This window comes from Esox lucius, chromosome 2 (genome assembly GCF_011004845.1).
Source record: "Esox lucius isolate fEsoLuc1 chromosome 2, fEsoLuc1.pri, whole genome shotgun sequence".
NCBI classification, from domain to species: Eukaryota; Metazoa; Chordata; class Actinopteri; order Esociformes; family Esocidae; genus Esox; species Esox lucius.
This window is the reverse complement of record NC_047570.1, coordinates 38,291,800-38,304,395: the sequence shown is the minus strand read 5'-3', so window position 1 is coordinate 38,304,395 and position 12,596 is coordinate 38,291,800. Positions and strand designations below refer to the sequence as shown.

The 12,596-nt window shown below is 44.1% G+C and overlaps 1 protein-coding gene across 1 annotated transcript in view; it reads left to right on the top strand.

Annotated features, from left to right (window-relative positions):
* LOC105013563 (filamin-B) overlaps positions 1 to 12,596 on the top strand; it is an 81,680-nt gene continuing 69,084 nt past the window's right edge. Inside the window, exon 1 of the mRNA XM_034295723.1 lies at positions 1 to 442. Within this exon, the coding sequence (XP_034151614.1) occupies positions 151 to 442 (292 nt within the window). The 5' untranslated portion in view covers positions 1 to 150. The remainder of the gene's footprint in view (positions 443 to 12,596) is intronic.

The following is a 12,596-nucleotide window of genomic DNA, read 5'->3' as shown; positions in this document are numbered from 1 at the left end:
AGGTCCCGGTAAAGAAAGACTCTGGACTGCAGGGCACAGAACTACTCACTCAAACAGCGGAGCCAGCTAGTGCAGCATATACTGAAGACCAGGCTACAACTCCGACCTTACGAAGAAAGTCAGAAAAAAAAGCGAAGAAACGCTAACGAGATGCCGGCTACAGAAAAAGATTTGGCGGACGACGCGCCATGGAAGAAGATCCAACAGAACACTTTTACGCGCTGGTGCAACGAGCACTTGAAGTGTGTGAATAAACGGATAGCCGACCTGCAGTTGGACTTTAGCGACGGGTTGCGGCTTATCGCCCTGCTGGAGGTGCTCAGCCAAAAGAAGATGTACAGAAAGTACCATCCCAGACCCACCTTCCGCCAGATGAAACTGGAGAACGTTTCCGTGGCCTTGGAGTTCTTGGATCGCGAGAGTATCCGACTCGTCTCCATAGGTAAATGTTTCCGTTAGTTTGAATCCTTGTCACGTGGTCCTTTCCTTACACCTGATACGGAAATCAACCGACCTGCTTTCCTTTTATTAATATAATAGTAAAAACACGTAATGTAATGTTACATGTTTGAATTAATTACTTTTATTTGAATAACGCCTGTTAATAGACTAAACGAGCCGTGAACTTGACTGCGTGTATTGTACCTCACCTGTTTATGGGTTAACTTTGTCATGGCCACAATAAAGTCAGTCAGTCCACGGAATAAAGGATATCCTATTGGAACAGGTGTGCAGGGTGGTATTAGATTTGTAATTGCAATCCTTTTTTTTAATTACACGCCCAAACATCTCACTTTCTTCAATGGCTGAGAACATGACCATTGGGGTGGGTATCCACTGGAAAGGGCAGAGATTTCGGGATCAAGTGACAGTTGCTGGAACAGTTTGTTTTCAAAAGCAGAAGGATATTGATGTAACTTGACCTCAATGCATGTTGCATTTCTAACGGGTGATACAGTTAAACTGCTAACAGCGTCTTGCAAAGACAAAGGATCGTCTGTTAATACTGTCAAGATTTGTAGAGTTGAATAAGTTGTTTTGCCCAGCAAACAGCATAAAGTGGTTTGGCCTTGATAGCACAATAGTCATCACACTACTGTGTGATTTACGGCATCTCGTTAAATGACAATGTTTTGAAGATGATGTATGCTGCATTCGCTAAACAATGTGCTGACATGGAACATCTTGCCCTGTAGAGGACAGACAGTGTTGACTTCAACAATCTATCCCTCTCTCTGTCTCTCTCCCCCAAAATGGTTTAAAAACATGTTGTTCATGGATGTCTGAAACATGCTTTCTTTCTGGGTAATCAAGTGTTTTATTTCCTCAGGTGATGTAGCTTTTTAATCCAAACCAGAGTAGAATGATGCCAGTGTTCTTGCGCGCACACACACACACACACACACACACACACACACACGATCACAAGCACGCACGCGTCTGTGCACACACCAACACACCTGTTGTGGTTCTGTTGCCAAGGGGAAAATAACTCCTTGCCTTTGAAATCGTCCAGGTGCTTCTCTTAATACTAAAGCCGGTGTGAACCGAACCCTGGTTTTCTGTTAGTGGGAACCGAACCCTGGTTTTCGGTTAGTGGGAACCGAACCCTGGTTTTCGGTTAGTGGGAACCGATTCCTGGTTTTCGGTTAGTGGGAACCGAACCCTGGTTTTCGGTTAGTGGGAACCGAACCCTAGTTTTCGGTTAGTGGGAACCAAACCCTGGTTTTCGGTTAGTGGGAACCGAACCCTGGTTTTCGGTTAGTGGGAACCGAACCCTGGTTTTCGGTTAGTGGGAACCGAACCCTGGTTTTCGGTTAGTGGGAACCGAACCCTGGTTTTCGGTTAGTGGGAACCGAACCCTGGTTTTCGGTTAGTGGGAGCCGAACCCTGGTTTTCGGTTAGTGGGAGCCGAACCCTGGTTTTCGGTTAGTGGGAGCCGAACCCTGGTTTTCGGTTAGTGGGAGCCGAACCCTGGTTTTCGGTTAGTGGGAGCCGAACCCTGGTTTTCGGTTAGTGGGAGCCGAACCCTGGTTTTCGGTTAGTGGGAACCGAACCCTGGTTTTCGGTTAGTGGGAACCGAACCCTGGTTTTCGGTTAGTGGGAACCGAACCCTGGTTTTCGGTTAGTGGGAACCGAACCCTGGTTTTCGGTTAGTGGGAACCGAACCCTGGTTTTCGGTTAGTGGGAACCGAACCCTGGTTTTCGGTTAGTGGGAACCGAACCCTGGTTTTCGGTTAGTGGGAACCGAACCCTGGTTTTCGGTTAGTGGGAACCGAACCCTGGTTTTCGGTTAGTGGGAACCGAACCCTGGTTTTCGGTTAGTGGGAACCGAACCCTGGTTTTCGGTTAGTGTGAATGGACTTGATCATGCCCCTAAATAGTTTATGCTTCAAATGCAGAGAAACAGAAAACATAACATACATCGCTTTGGAAACAACTGTTACAGGAAATACATGAGATGACGTGTTTCCAGGTAACATGGGATTTCTAGGGTGGATGGGCAGCCTGGTAACCTTAACCTGCCCTGGGTGGGTCTGTCTGAAAGGACAGGTTAGTCCTGGCGTCTGCCCCTTGGGAGTGTCTGAATGGAGGGGTTAGTCCTGGAGGTCGACCCCTGGGGAGTGTCTGACGTGGGGTTAGTCCTGGAGGTCAGCCCCTGTCTGTTGATCTTAAATCTCTGCATCTGGCCAGCCAATGGATGAACAGGACAGGCTGCTGATTTTATTAAACATCCTGCTGGTTTGAGGGACAGCGTATTTTCTCAGGCGCCCTGTATGTGAGTGACTACCCATACAGCAACCACCATAAGAGGCTGACGTTTGGGATGCTTGTAATGGTGCATTTACATTGACCTGTCTGGTGTTGATTAAAAAACCAAGTGTGGAAATTAACTGCGGTGTTGCTGTTTTACCCATTTGACCGAAGTGAGGTCTAAAAACACGAGTTACCCACCTATGTGTCTCATGTCCTCGGTGACAAAGCCAGTGTGGATACGAGAAGAGGATTTACTAGCCTTTGCAATATCAAAATTTTAGTCATTTTCATGTACATGCTAGTTGCATTGGCCCATACTATGTTAACTCGCCCTTGTGTAAACCAGCCTGTAGTTTTGAATAACTGATGAGGCCTAGTCCTGGAGGAAAAATCCAATCTTCATAGACATGCAGTGTATTTCTGGGCTAGGCTTGATCAGTGTCAAGGAAGCTGCCCTGAGGAGATCTGTTGTATGGTGAAACTTTCAAGGCCCTTGTTGTCTTGCAAAGAAATAGTTTTGGTAGTTGGATAGCCTGCCACATTTGGCGAACTTAGGCGTTGAGAATTAAATGACTGGACCTGAGCTCATGGTTACGCAGTAACATAATATGCTCTGCACATTACCTTTTAAATTAGTTGTCAATTATAAAATGTTTAACTGGGTTACCTGGTTTGTACAAGATCTGTAGATAAAAAGCATTCACCCCTGATGAACAGACACTCTTATTCAAACTTTAGAACATTTCTCCTGTCTGTCTTTTCCATTACAATCTTTTGAAATGATTTTCTTTTGTCAAATAAACCTGGGTCTGTGGAAACCTGCCTAGTGAGTCAGAGTACCATCCAGTCACCATTACTTATCCTGCAGGATTAAAGTTGACTCACTATTGAATGATTGGAAGATGAAGCAATGTCAGACCAGCTTATTTCTTAACTTTATCCTAAATGAGCTGTTAAGTAAAGGTTGAATTAAGCAAACAACGCAGTCTTCTCACTAAGCAGAACAACTGACCTAGCCTTCTCACTAACCAGAACAACTGACCTAACCAGAACTGACCTAGCCTTCTCACTAACCAGAACGACTGACCTAACCAGAACTCAATCCAGTCTTCTCACTAACCAGAACAGCTGACCTAACCAGAACTGACCCAGTCTTCTTGGTGTCACTACATTTTAATGATCCTGGCTTTTATAAGCTTTTTTGCCCATCTCCCACAATGCCCATTGTTGACTCAGGAAGTGTGAGGGTTCACATCGATACATCCTATCAGTCCTCCTTCCTGTTCCTATTGACACAAATGACCAGGGTGCCATGTTTTTTCTGCACTTTAAAAAAAGGATCCACCTTAGAAAGACTGACGTGGGCAACAGCTTAGCCCTGACCTGTGAACTAAACCGTGGGCACCAGTTTAGCCCTGACCTGTGAACTAAACCGTGGGCACCAGTTTAGCCCTGACCTGTGAACTAAACCGTGGGCACAAGTTTAGCCCTGACCTGTGAACTAAACCGTGGGCACCAGTTTAGCCCTGACCTGTGAACTAAACCGTGGGCACCAGTTTAGCCCTGACCTGTGAACTAAACCGTGGGCACCAGTTTAGCCCTGACCTGTGAACTAAACCGTGGGCACAAGTTTAGCCCTGACCTGTGAACTAAACCGTGGGCACCAGTTTAGCCCTGACCTGTGAACTAAACCGTGGGCACCAGTTTAGCCCTGACCTGTGAACTAAACCGTGGGCAACAGCTTAGCCCTGACCTGTGAACTAAACCGTGGGCAACAGCTTAGCCCTGACCTGTGAACTAAACCGTGGGCACCAGTTTAGCCCTGACCTGTGAACTAAACCGTGGGCACCAGTTTAGTCCTGACCTGTGAACTAAACCGTGGGCACCAGTTTAGCCCTGACCTGTGAACTAAACCGTGGGCACCAGTTTAGCCCTGACCTGTGAACTAAACCGTGGGCACCAGTTTAGCCCTGACCTGTGAACTAAACCGTGGGCACCAGTTTAGCCCTGACCTGTGAACTAAACCGTGGGCACCAGTTTAGTCCTGACCTGACCCTTGAATGGTCAACATTTATTGTTCTGTTTGGATCCTACTGAACTGCTGTTAGATCATTAATGGACTTCCACCTTTAGGCTAGCCTGGTTCCTCGTCAGTCTGTGCCATCTTGCCAGGTTCTATGGTCATCCGTAAGTGTTGAGACCACACAAACAAATCTTGAACCCGGTTTTCTTATGGAACAGGTGGGAAAGAGCAAGTAATGACAAATAATTCATAATTGACAGATATCACCAACTTTACCTAGTACACCAACCTAGTTCTACCCTTGTGTCTGTTATTAGAAGTACATTTTAACCGATGTTTGCTACTTCAATGTTAATCCCTTGAAAGAAAGCACCTTCAATTTAACACTTTGTCAAATAAATCAGGATATCTTAAGCTAGGATCATATCGTTATGACAGTTGCAGGGCATATTTAGCAGTCTGATTTAGCACAGAAAGGTAGCTGTATTTAAAATGAATGCCACATTTAAGCATTGTAAATTAGGCTTGTAACTAACTTGCTAATGAGGCAAACAATGTTATCATTAAGATATTAAGAAATGTATTATAAATTAAGGTAGGGTTGGCCATATTATATTTAGTGTAGCTCGGTCTAGGTCGGGGGTCTTAAGCGCCGCCCTAGTGGCTCCCTGGAGCTTTTTAAAAAATATGAAGAAAAAAGAAATTAGTTTGAATATAATTTCTGTATGATATAAAAATGTAATCATGAATGCTCACTATGTATTTGTAGCATACTTATCATTTTGATACTAAGGGGGTAATATAGACACTTACATTACCTTCATTATAAGGCTTATATAAGGCGTTAAATATTTGCGGCTCCAGACAGATTAATTATTTTGGTCCAATATGGCTCTTTCAACATTTTGGGTTGCCGACCCCTGGTCTAGGTTCAGATTCAGAAGAGAATGATTAATGTTAGCTAGCATGCTAGCCAGCTGCACAGAAAGACACAGAATCGCTACTATAGCTACCTTAATAAGTACAGTCTACGGATCAGACTTTTTAACAAGACAGCTTTGAATGGTCGTTAACTCATAAAATAACATTAACTTGAATAGAACACCAATGAAAGGACCATACAGTAACTATAGCGTATATAATATATTTTCTGTAAACCGCAATCATTTATTCAAGAAGGAGGACATTATGGCCACTTGAGGCATCAGCAGCCATGGCTGTTGTGGCTGCCATGAAATGTAAGCCTTGTTAGTGTCTCTGGTTGGTTAATTTATTTGAGATTGAGTAAGTGATGGCTAAAAGAAAGTCATTTGGCTTGTCTTGACTTATCATAGCTTGTGTTAAGTTTAGGGTCATGGTTTGGGTTAGAATGAGGGTCAGGGTTAAGTTTAGGTTTATGGTTTGGGTTAGAATGAGGGTCAGGGTTAAGTTTAGGTTTATGGTTTGGGTTAGAATGAGGGTCAGGGTTAAGTTTAGGGTCATGGTTTGGGTTAGAATGAGGGTCAGGGTTAAGTTTAGGGTCATGGTTTGGGTTAGAATGAGGGTTAGGGTTAAGTTTAGGTTTATGGTTTGGGTTAGAATGAGGGTCAGGGTTAAGTTTAGGTTTATGGTTTGGGTTAGAATGAGGGTCAGGGTTAAGTTTAGGTTTCTGGTTTGGGTTAGAATGAGGGTCAGGATTAAGTTTAAGCAAGAATGTCAGGTTATTGAGGATAGTGTTTTAGTGGGGGTCTGTCTCCTACTCAGATCTGTAGTGACTAAGTCAGAAGTTTGATGTCTTTAGTGACGTCGACTGACCTTCGTTTCCAAACTTAGACTCAGGAAATAACAGTTAAATACACTGCAAGAAACAACCAATGAGATCAGTGTGTCCTGCCGCCGTGTGTTCTGGACAAAGACTGTCTTGTTGCTGACTAAACGGAACCACACATGCTTTCTCAGATAGCGACTAAACCCCAGTCCAGACAGGCTTCATCCCTTGTTGAGAGTTAAGGGGTTGTGCTGAGGAGCGAATGTGTTCCTGCTAGTCTGCTGGATGGCCGGTCTGCTTTTCAGGCAAATTAACAGGTCTAAATGCCAGGAGGTGAAGAGGTCATACCAGTAGTCAGTAGTATTTTATTAAGCCCAGTCAGTTGAGCCCAGACCAAAGGGCTGCTTCGCCCGACCCCACCTGAATTCTGGTGAGCTCTGAGTCAGACCCTGCCTAGCTAACAGAGCCTCTACCCTACCCCAGCCCTAGCCAAAAGCTTTGGTTTGTTTTAATGCTGTCCTTGGAAGCTGTTGAAAGCTTCTTTACACGCACACACACCTACCTCTGCTTCTCGTGAACGGTAACCAAACAAATATAAGTGTGTAGACACAGCGAGGTCATGCTGATGGAATCCATGTTTCTGTCTCTAATCACAGAGACCACAAGTCACCACAGGCCTCCTTCCCTCCACACACACACACACACACACACAGATCTATAACACACGCACACAGCCCTCTCTGCCAGGACAAGATCACTATAATTCAGACTTGTTCCTTTTCATTACGAAACAAAAAATGAGAGAGATGGAGAAGAGGGGGAAGGATGAAAACGGGGGGGGGGGAGAAGAATGAGGGTTGGAAAGGTGAAGAGGGATGAGGATGGGGGGATGAGGATGGAGGGATGAGGGGTGAAGAGTAGACCATAATGTGAAGTAATGTTGTCTCAGAAATGTTGTGTAGAGTAGCCCATAATTGTGAAGAGACACTTTAAATCAGCTAATAACACACAGCGTTTCCTTTTCTGTTTAAATGTAAATGGACTCACCACAAGCTGTGCTTTCTGTCAGCAATGATGATTGGAGGAAAGGAAGCAGGCGGGCCCCCTCCGGTCCTCAATGAAATGATCAGTATGGCTTCCTCCATCGTTTGGACATAGTCAGGTCACGAACAGAAAACGTTTTTAATATGAGCTCTCTGCAAAAAAGTTTGGGAAACAGTTTTGGTGATACAAGCAACCTCCTCTGTCTGCGTGAGTTTGAGAACGTTCTGGAATGAATGTACCACCACCCCCTTCACTATTTCAAATGTTCTGTAGTATTTAACCCTCTTGTTTAGTCGAGTAGAATTTAGTTCAGGACTGAAATGCTCCTAAAAATCATCAAAATAAGTTACATGCCCTCAGTTTGTGGTAAATGGAGGTTTACAAGGACTGCCTGTGTCTTCTATCAGTACAGCATCTGGTAGGTGTCAATTAAGTATTGAATTTCCATCACAGATTCAACTGCAAAGCCTGGGGAGCCTGGACAAGTTAATCATTATGTTGTGGATGATGTGATAAACCACACAGCAACATCAGAGATTCAGCTGTCCTTCTCAACTGGGGATGAGTCAACTATGTTGTAAATATGCCATAATCCTGACATAGTTGAAAGGAGACATCTGTACTTATAATATTTCTAAAATATGCATTAATTATGCAATACAATATTGAACAATATGTACTGTCAAAGGAATCCAATTTAATGGAATGATGTCGTTGTTATAATATTGTTATTATATTGTTATATTTCCTCTTGAAAGGGTTTAGGGTTAGGGTTAGGGTTAGGTGTATGGTCACCTTTAGTGTGTGGATGGTGTCAATCTGGTTCATTTTGGATTAGATTTCGACAGTTTGCGTACTTCATTTATTTTCTACAGTTCTTTTGTTTTGCTAAAGTTTGCGTATTGTGAAAGGTCAATATGCACCTCCTTTCTCTCTGTGTAAAATATGCTATCCCCTGGTTTTTGAGAAGCAAAAGATTGTGTTAATTTCAATTTCCTTTTATTTACTAGCATTAAACTAGATTCAGTTACATTCATTTATAAGCTAACATTTAAAATGCACATGTTAATCTGTGGACATCCTAAACTTGTACTTAAAGCAACTGATCGTTGCCATTTGCACGGACTACATTTTGCTGGTCATCAATTCATGTTAAAAAAAGAATGAACATTAACAAATTGTTGATTGATTCATAGAAATGTGATTTGTCAACTCTGACACTAACGCCAGTAACAAAGTGAATACTTAGTTTAACAGCTGCTTGGCTGTAAATAAACTGGCACCAGTGTTTGAGTAGATCGGCACTGATAACATTCATTAATACTCAACTCAACCATGCATTTGTGATAAACCACAAAAAGGAATTCTCACTTCAAAAAGGCAAGACATGCAATGAAGCCTAACTAAAACAAGCACACTAAAAAAGCAGACAATGACCTTATTGTCCCTCTTCCGCCTCTGTCATAATGTCTCCATGTTTTCAGATGCATCAGTCACACTCCCATGCATCGCAGGTGAGCTTTGCAAATGTTTGCAGCTAACAGTCTTTTTAAAGTGTTTTAATCCTTTAGCCAACATCCTTGTTACGACAATATCAGTGTTACGACAATATCAGTGTTACGACAATATCAGTGTTACGACAATATCAGTGTTACGACAATATCAGTGTTACGACAATATCAGTGTTACGACGACGACATCCGTGTTACGACAACTATGTGGTACGACAACATCCATGTTACAACAACAACATGGTACTTTCTGCTGGGGTCACATCTGCATCTTAATAGGACCAGCGGTGGTTCACAGTAAAAGTAAAAATGAATATCTCAGTCTTTGACTTAGATGTTTTAAAATATAATCTATGTGTGATGAACACACACAGGAAACTACAACACTATGCATAGTTTATATTGAATATGATTAATTTTGTTTTATTTTAGTTTTGGTCAGTTTGAGTATCTTCTACACACCTATGTTGTTCCTCCAACTGTGAAATGGACCAGCAGGATGTAGTGGGCTTAATGGATATGCTGGTCCTAGGACCGACCCTCCTGATGTAGCCTCCCCACCTGCCGTGTGGAGCCACCTCTCCCAGTTTTAGGCCAGGGCCTGAAGACTAGGTTTATGTCCTTTATTGGTACCTTATGTTACTTTGTGCAGTTTAGAAGAATGTTCTTGTTTTAAAGCTCAGCCTTCACTGTGTGATTAATGTTAAGCAAGACCGAAATTGGCTGCAGTCCTTGGTTTTACGTCTGCAGGGTGTGTCTCTGTCCCGACCGCGACTGTGTTTTTCATGATACTGCTGCATTTTACCTGTGAAATAACAATGTTCCCAACACTCAGTTCCTTCATACTAAACATCAACAGCCCCATTCGTTTTAGTCAGTCCGTCTGTGGATTACTCCTGCAAAGAAGAGTGTCTCGTATGCTTCAGAGTTTCCTCGTCTTGTTGGATGACGTGGTGGTCTTTCCTTCTGTCTCACTCTTTCCTCTCCACCAGAGCTTTACATGGAGGTGTGACATCTCACAACACAGTGCTGTCAGGCCCAGCCACAACACCTCTCTGTTACAGGCACACCTTGCCTGGACGGGCTCCGACAGGCTTGAACGTCATTAAAGGCCTCTTTCTCACCCATGTTCACAGCTGACCAGTGGCCCATTTCAAAGCACGTAGTGTCAGCCTGGCCTACAACTAGAGGCTTAGCTGAAACCAGGAGTCATTCTCCCCTTGGCTGCTATTAAAGGCTTTATCAGACTGGCTTGCTGCAGAGGCCAGGCAGGGAGTGGTAGTTAATAAACAACTGTGTGTGTGTTTGGTGCCTTCACTCTTTAACCTTGGTTTGCATCACTCTGTTAGAACGATAACTGTAAGCTTTGGAAGAAAACGTCCTATAACTCTCTTGAGTACAGTGAGAAGGGCTTCAATCTAAAGATCAAACAAGACTCCCTGTCACTCGTCTGTGGCTGTCTGTCACTCGTCTGTGGCTGTCTGTCACTCGTCTGTGGCTGTCTGTCACTCGTCTGTGGCTGTCTGTCACTCGTCTGTGGCTCCCTGTCACTCGTCTGTGGCTCCCTGTCACTCGTCTGTGGCTCCCTGTCACTCGTCTGTGGCTCCCTGTCACTCGTCTGTGGCTGCCTGTCACTCGTCTGTGGCTGCCTGTCACTCGTCTGTGGCTGCCTGTCACTCGTCTGTGGCTGCCTGTCAGTACTGTACGAAGTGATATAAATCAGAACTAGTCTGTTCTGGATCTTATCGGGCCCTGTCACTTCTGTCCGGGCAGGGTTCGGCGTAGGGAGTGGTCGAAGTGAAATGGTGAGACTTGCACATGAATCGTATCTCTCCGTCTGCCGGTCTCTCTCTACTGCACCTGCGATATGCTGAGAAATTCTCTGCCATTGTTCTCTTGTGGCCTGTGACTCATTAGCTCCAGTAGCAGAATTGTCAGGTTTGACAGCAGCACCTCTAGATTGCACCGCACTTTCTCTGTCAGCCTCCAAAGGTATTCCTATGTAATGCACCTTTTAGAAGGGGTGTTCTGTATCGGGAACAGGGACTCCTTTGGGGCTTATGCTAATTGCAAATTTAGAAAAAATAATTGGTTAATGTTCTCTACTGCCCAGCATGTGAAAAGTGACCTTTTTGTCCATGTTGTGAGAGTGTTGTGGTTTTGTCTGTTTGTCCGTGTTGTGAGAGTGTTGTGGTTTTGTCTGTTTGTCCGTGTTGTGACAGTGTTGTGGTTTTGTCAGTGAGTGACTGGGAAGAGCTGTAGTATCAATTTAAGAGAACTGGTTTGACAGGATCTACGTATAACACATGTCTGGCTACTCTGCTCACCAGTCAGTCTGTGTCCTGGGAGGCTTTTTTGAAACCTATGTGCTCTTGAGGGTTGGTCGCGATGACGTTATGGGTCCAGCGATATGACAACCTGCCACACGTTGTAATAATTTACAATCAACTCTCACGCCGGTCTACGACTGTGTAAACCGGCTGTTCAGTTGATACACACACATACACACACAAAGATGTTGGAGCAACTTGACCAAACATTCAATGGTTGCCATGGTGCCCAATGCCAAAAGTAATATTTGTGGTCACTGACTTTTTGAGAGTTTCCTAAAAAAACGTCCTGGACCACGCATCTGAATAACACTCCCTTCATCTGTCCGTCTCTGTCGCCTTCACTCTCTCTGAGTCTTTAATACGTGTTTTCATGACATCATGCTATGTTATGATGCAGGAAGCTATCACTGGCGGTTGGCATGTTAACATCTGTTGATTAATAGGAATGTGAAATATGTGTCTCTGTGGTTATACGGTGGGCAGGAAGTTAGGAAGTGCGGCTCAGTTTCCACCTCTTTTTGTGGGCAGTGTTCACATAGGTAGACTTGGTTCTCAAAAGAAGACAGACTATGGTGACCTCTCAAAAGCAAGGCCATCCTCAGAGTCTGTAGATAGTCAAGGTTTTTCTTAACCACTGTGACAGCGAGATTGTCTTGTTCTACCACTCTGTTGAGCATTCCAGTTCACTTAGGTTTTGTTGATTCTTTCCAATGTTTTCTCATTGTGGTTGGGTCTAACTGTGTTGCTGTCCCGGGACTCTGTGGGGTCTGTTTGGGTTTGTGAACATGGCCCCAAAAACCAGCTGGCTTAGAAGGCTCTGTCTGTAGATTAGGACTTTATCATGGGAGGTTTGAGAATGGGTCTCTTTTGGTCTCTATCATCGCAGTACTTCCCGTGAACTTTTGCAGATTGACAATGTTACAAATGAACTAGTCTTTGTTACTCTTTAGACCTCCGCTGAACTGAAGACATTGTTAATGTTTTACCGGCTCTGCTGCCTTCTGTAGAGCCGCCTGACCAACAGGTGGCCAACCAGGCTAACATCAGCCATCCTCCTGCATGGATGTTTTAAGCCCAATGGACTGTTGTGTCCCCAATGGCCCTTGTTCCATACATACCTCAGTAGGACGGCGAGTACAGGCTGAGTTCACACGGACATCGTTCAGAAGATTTCTGTTAAT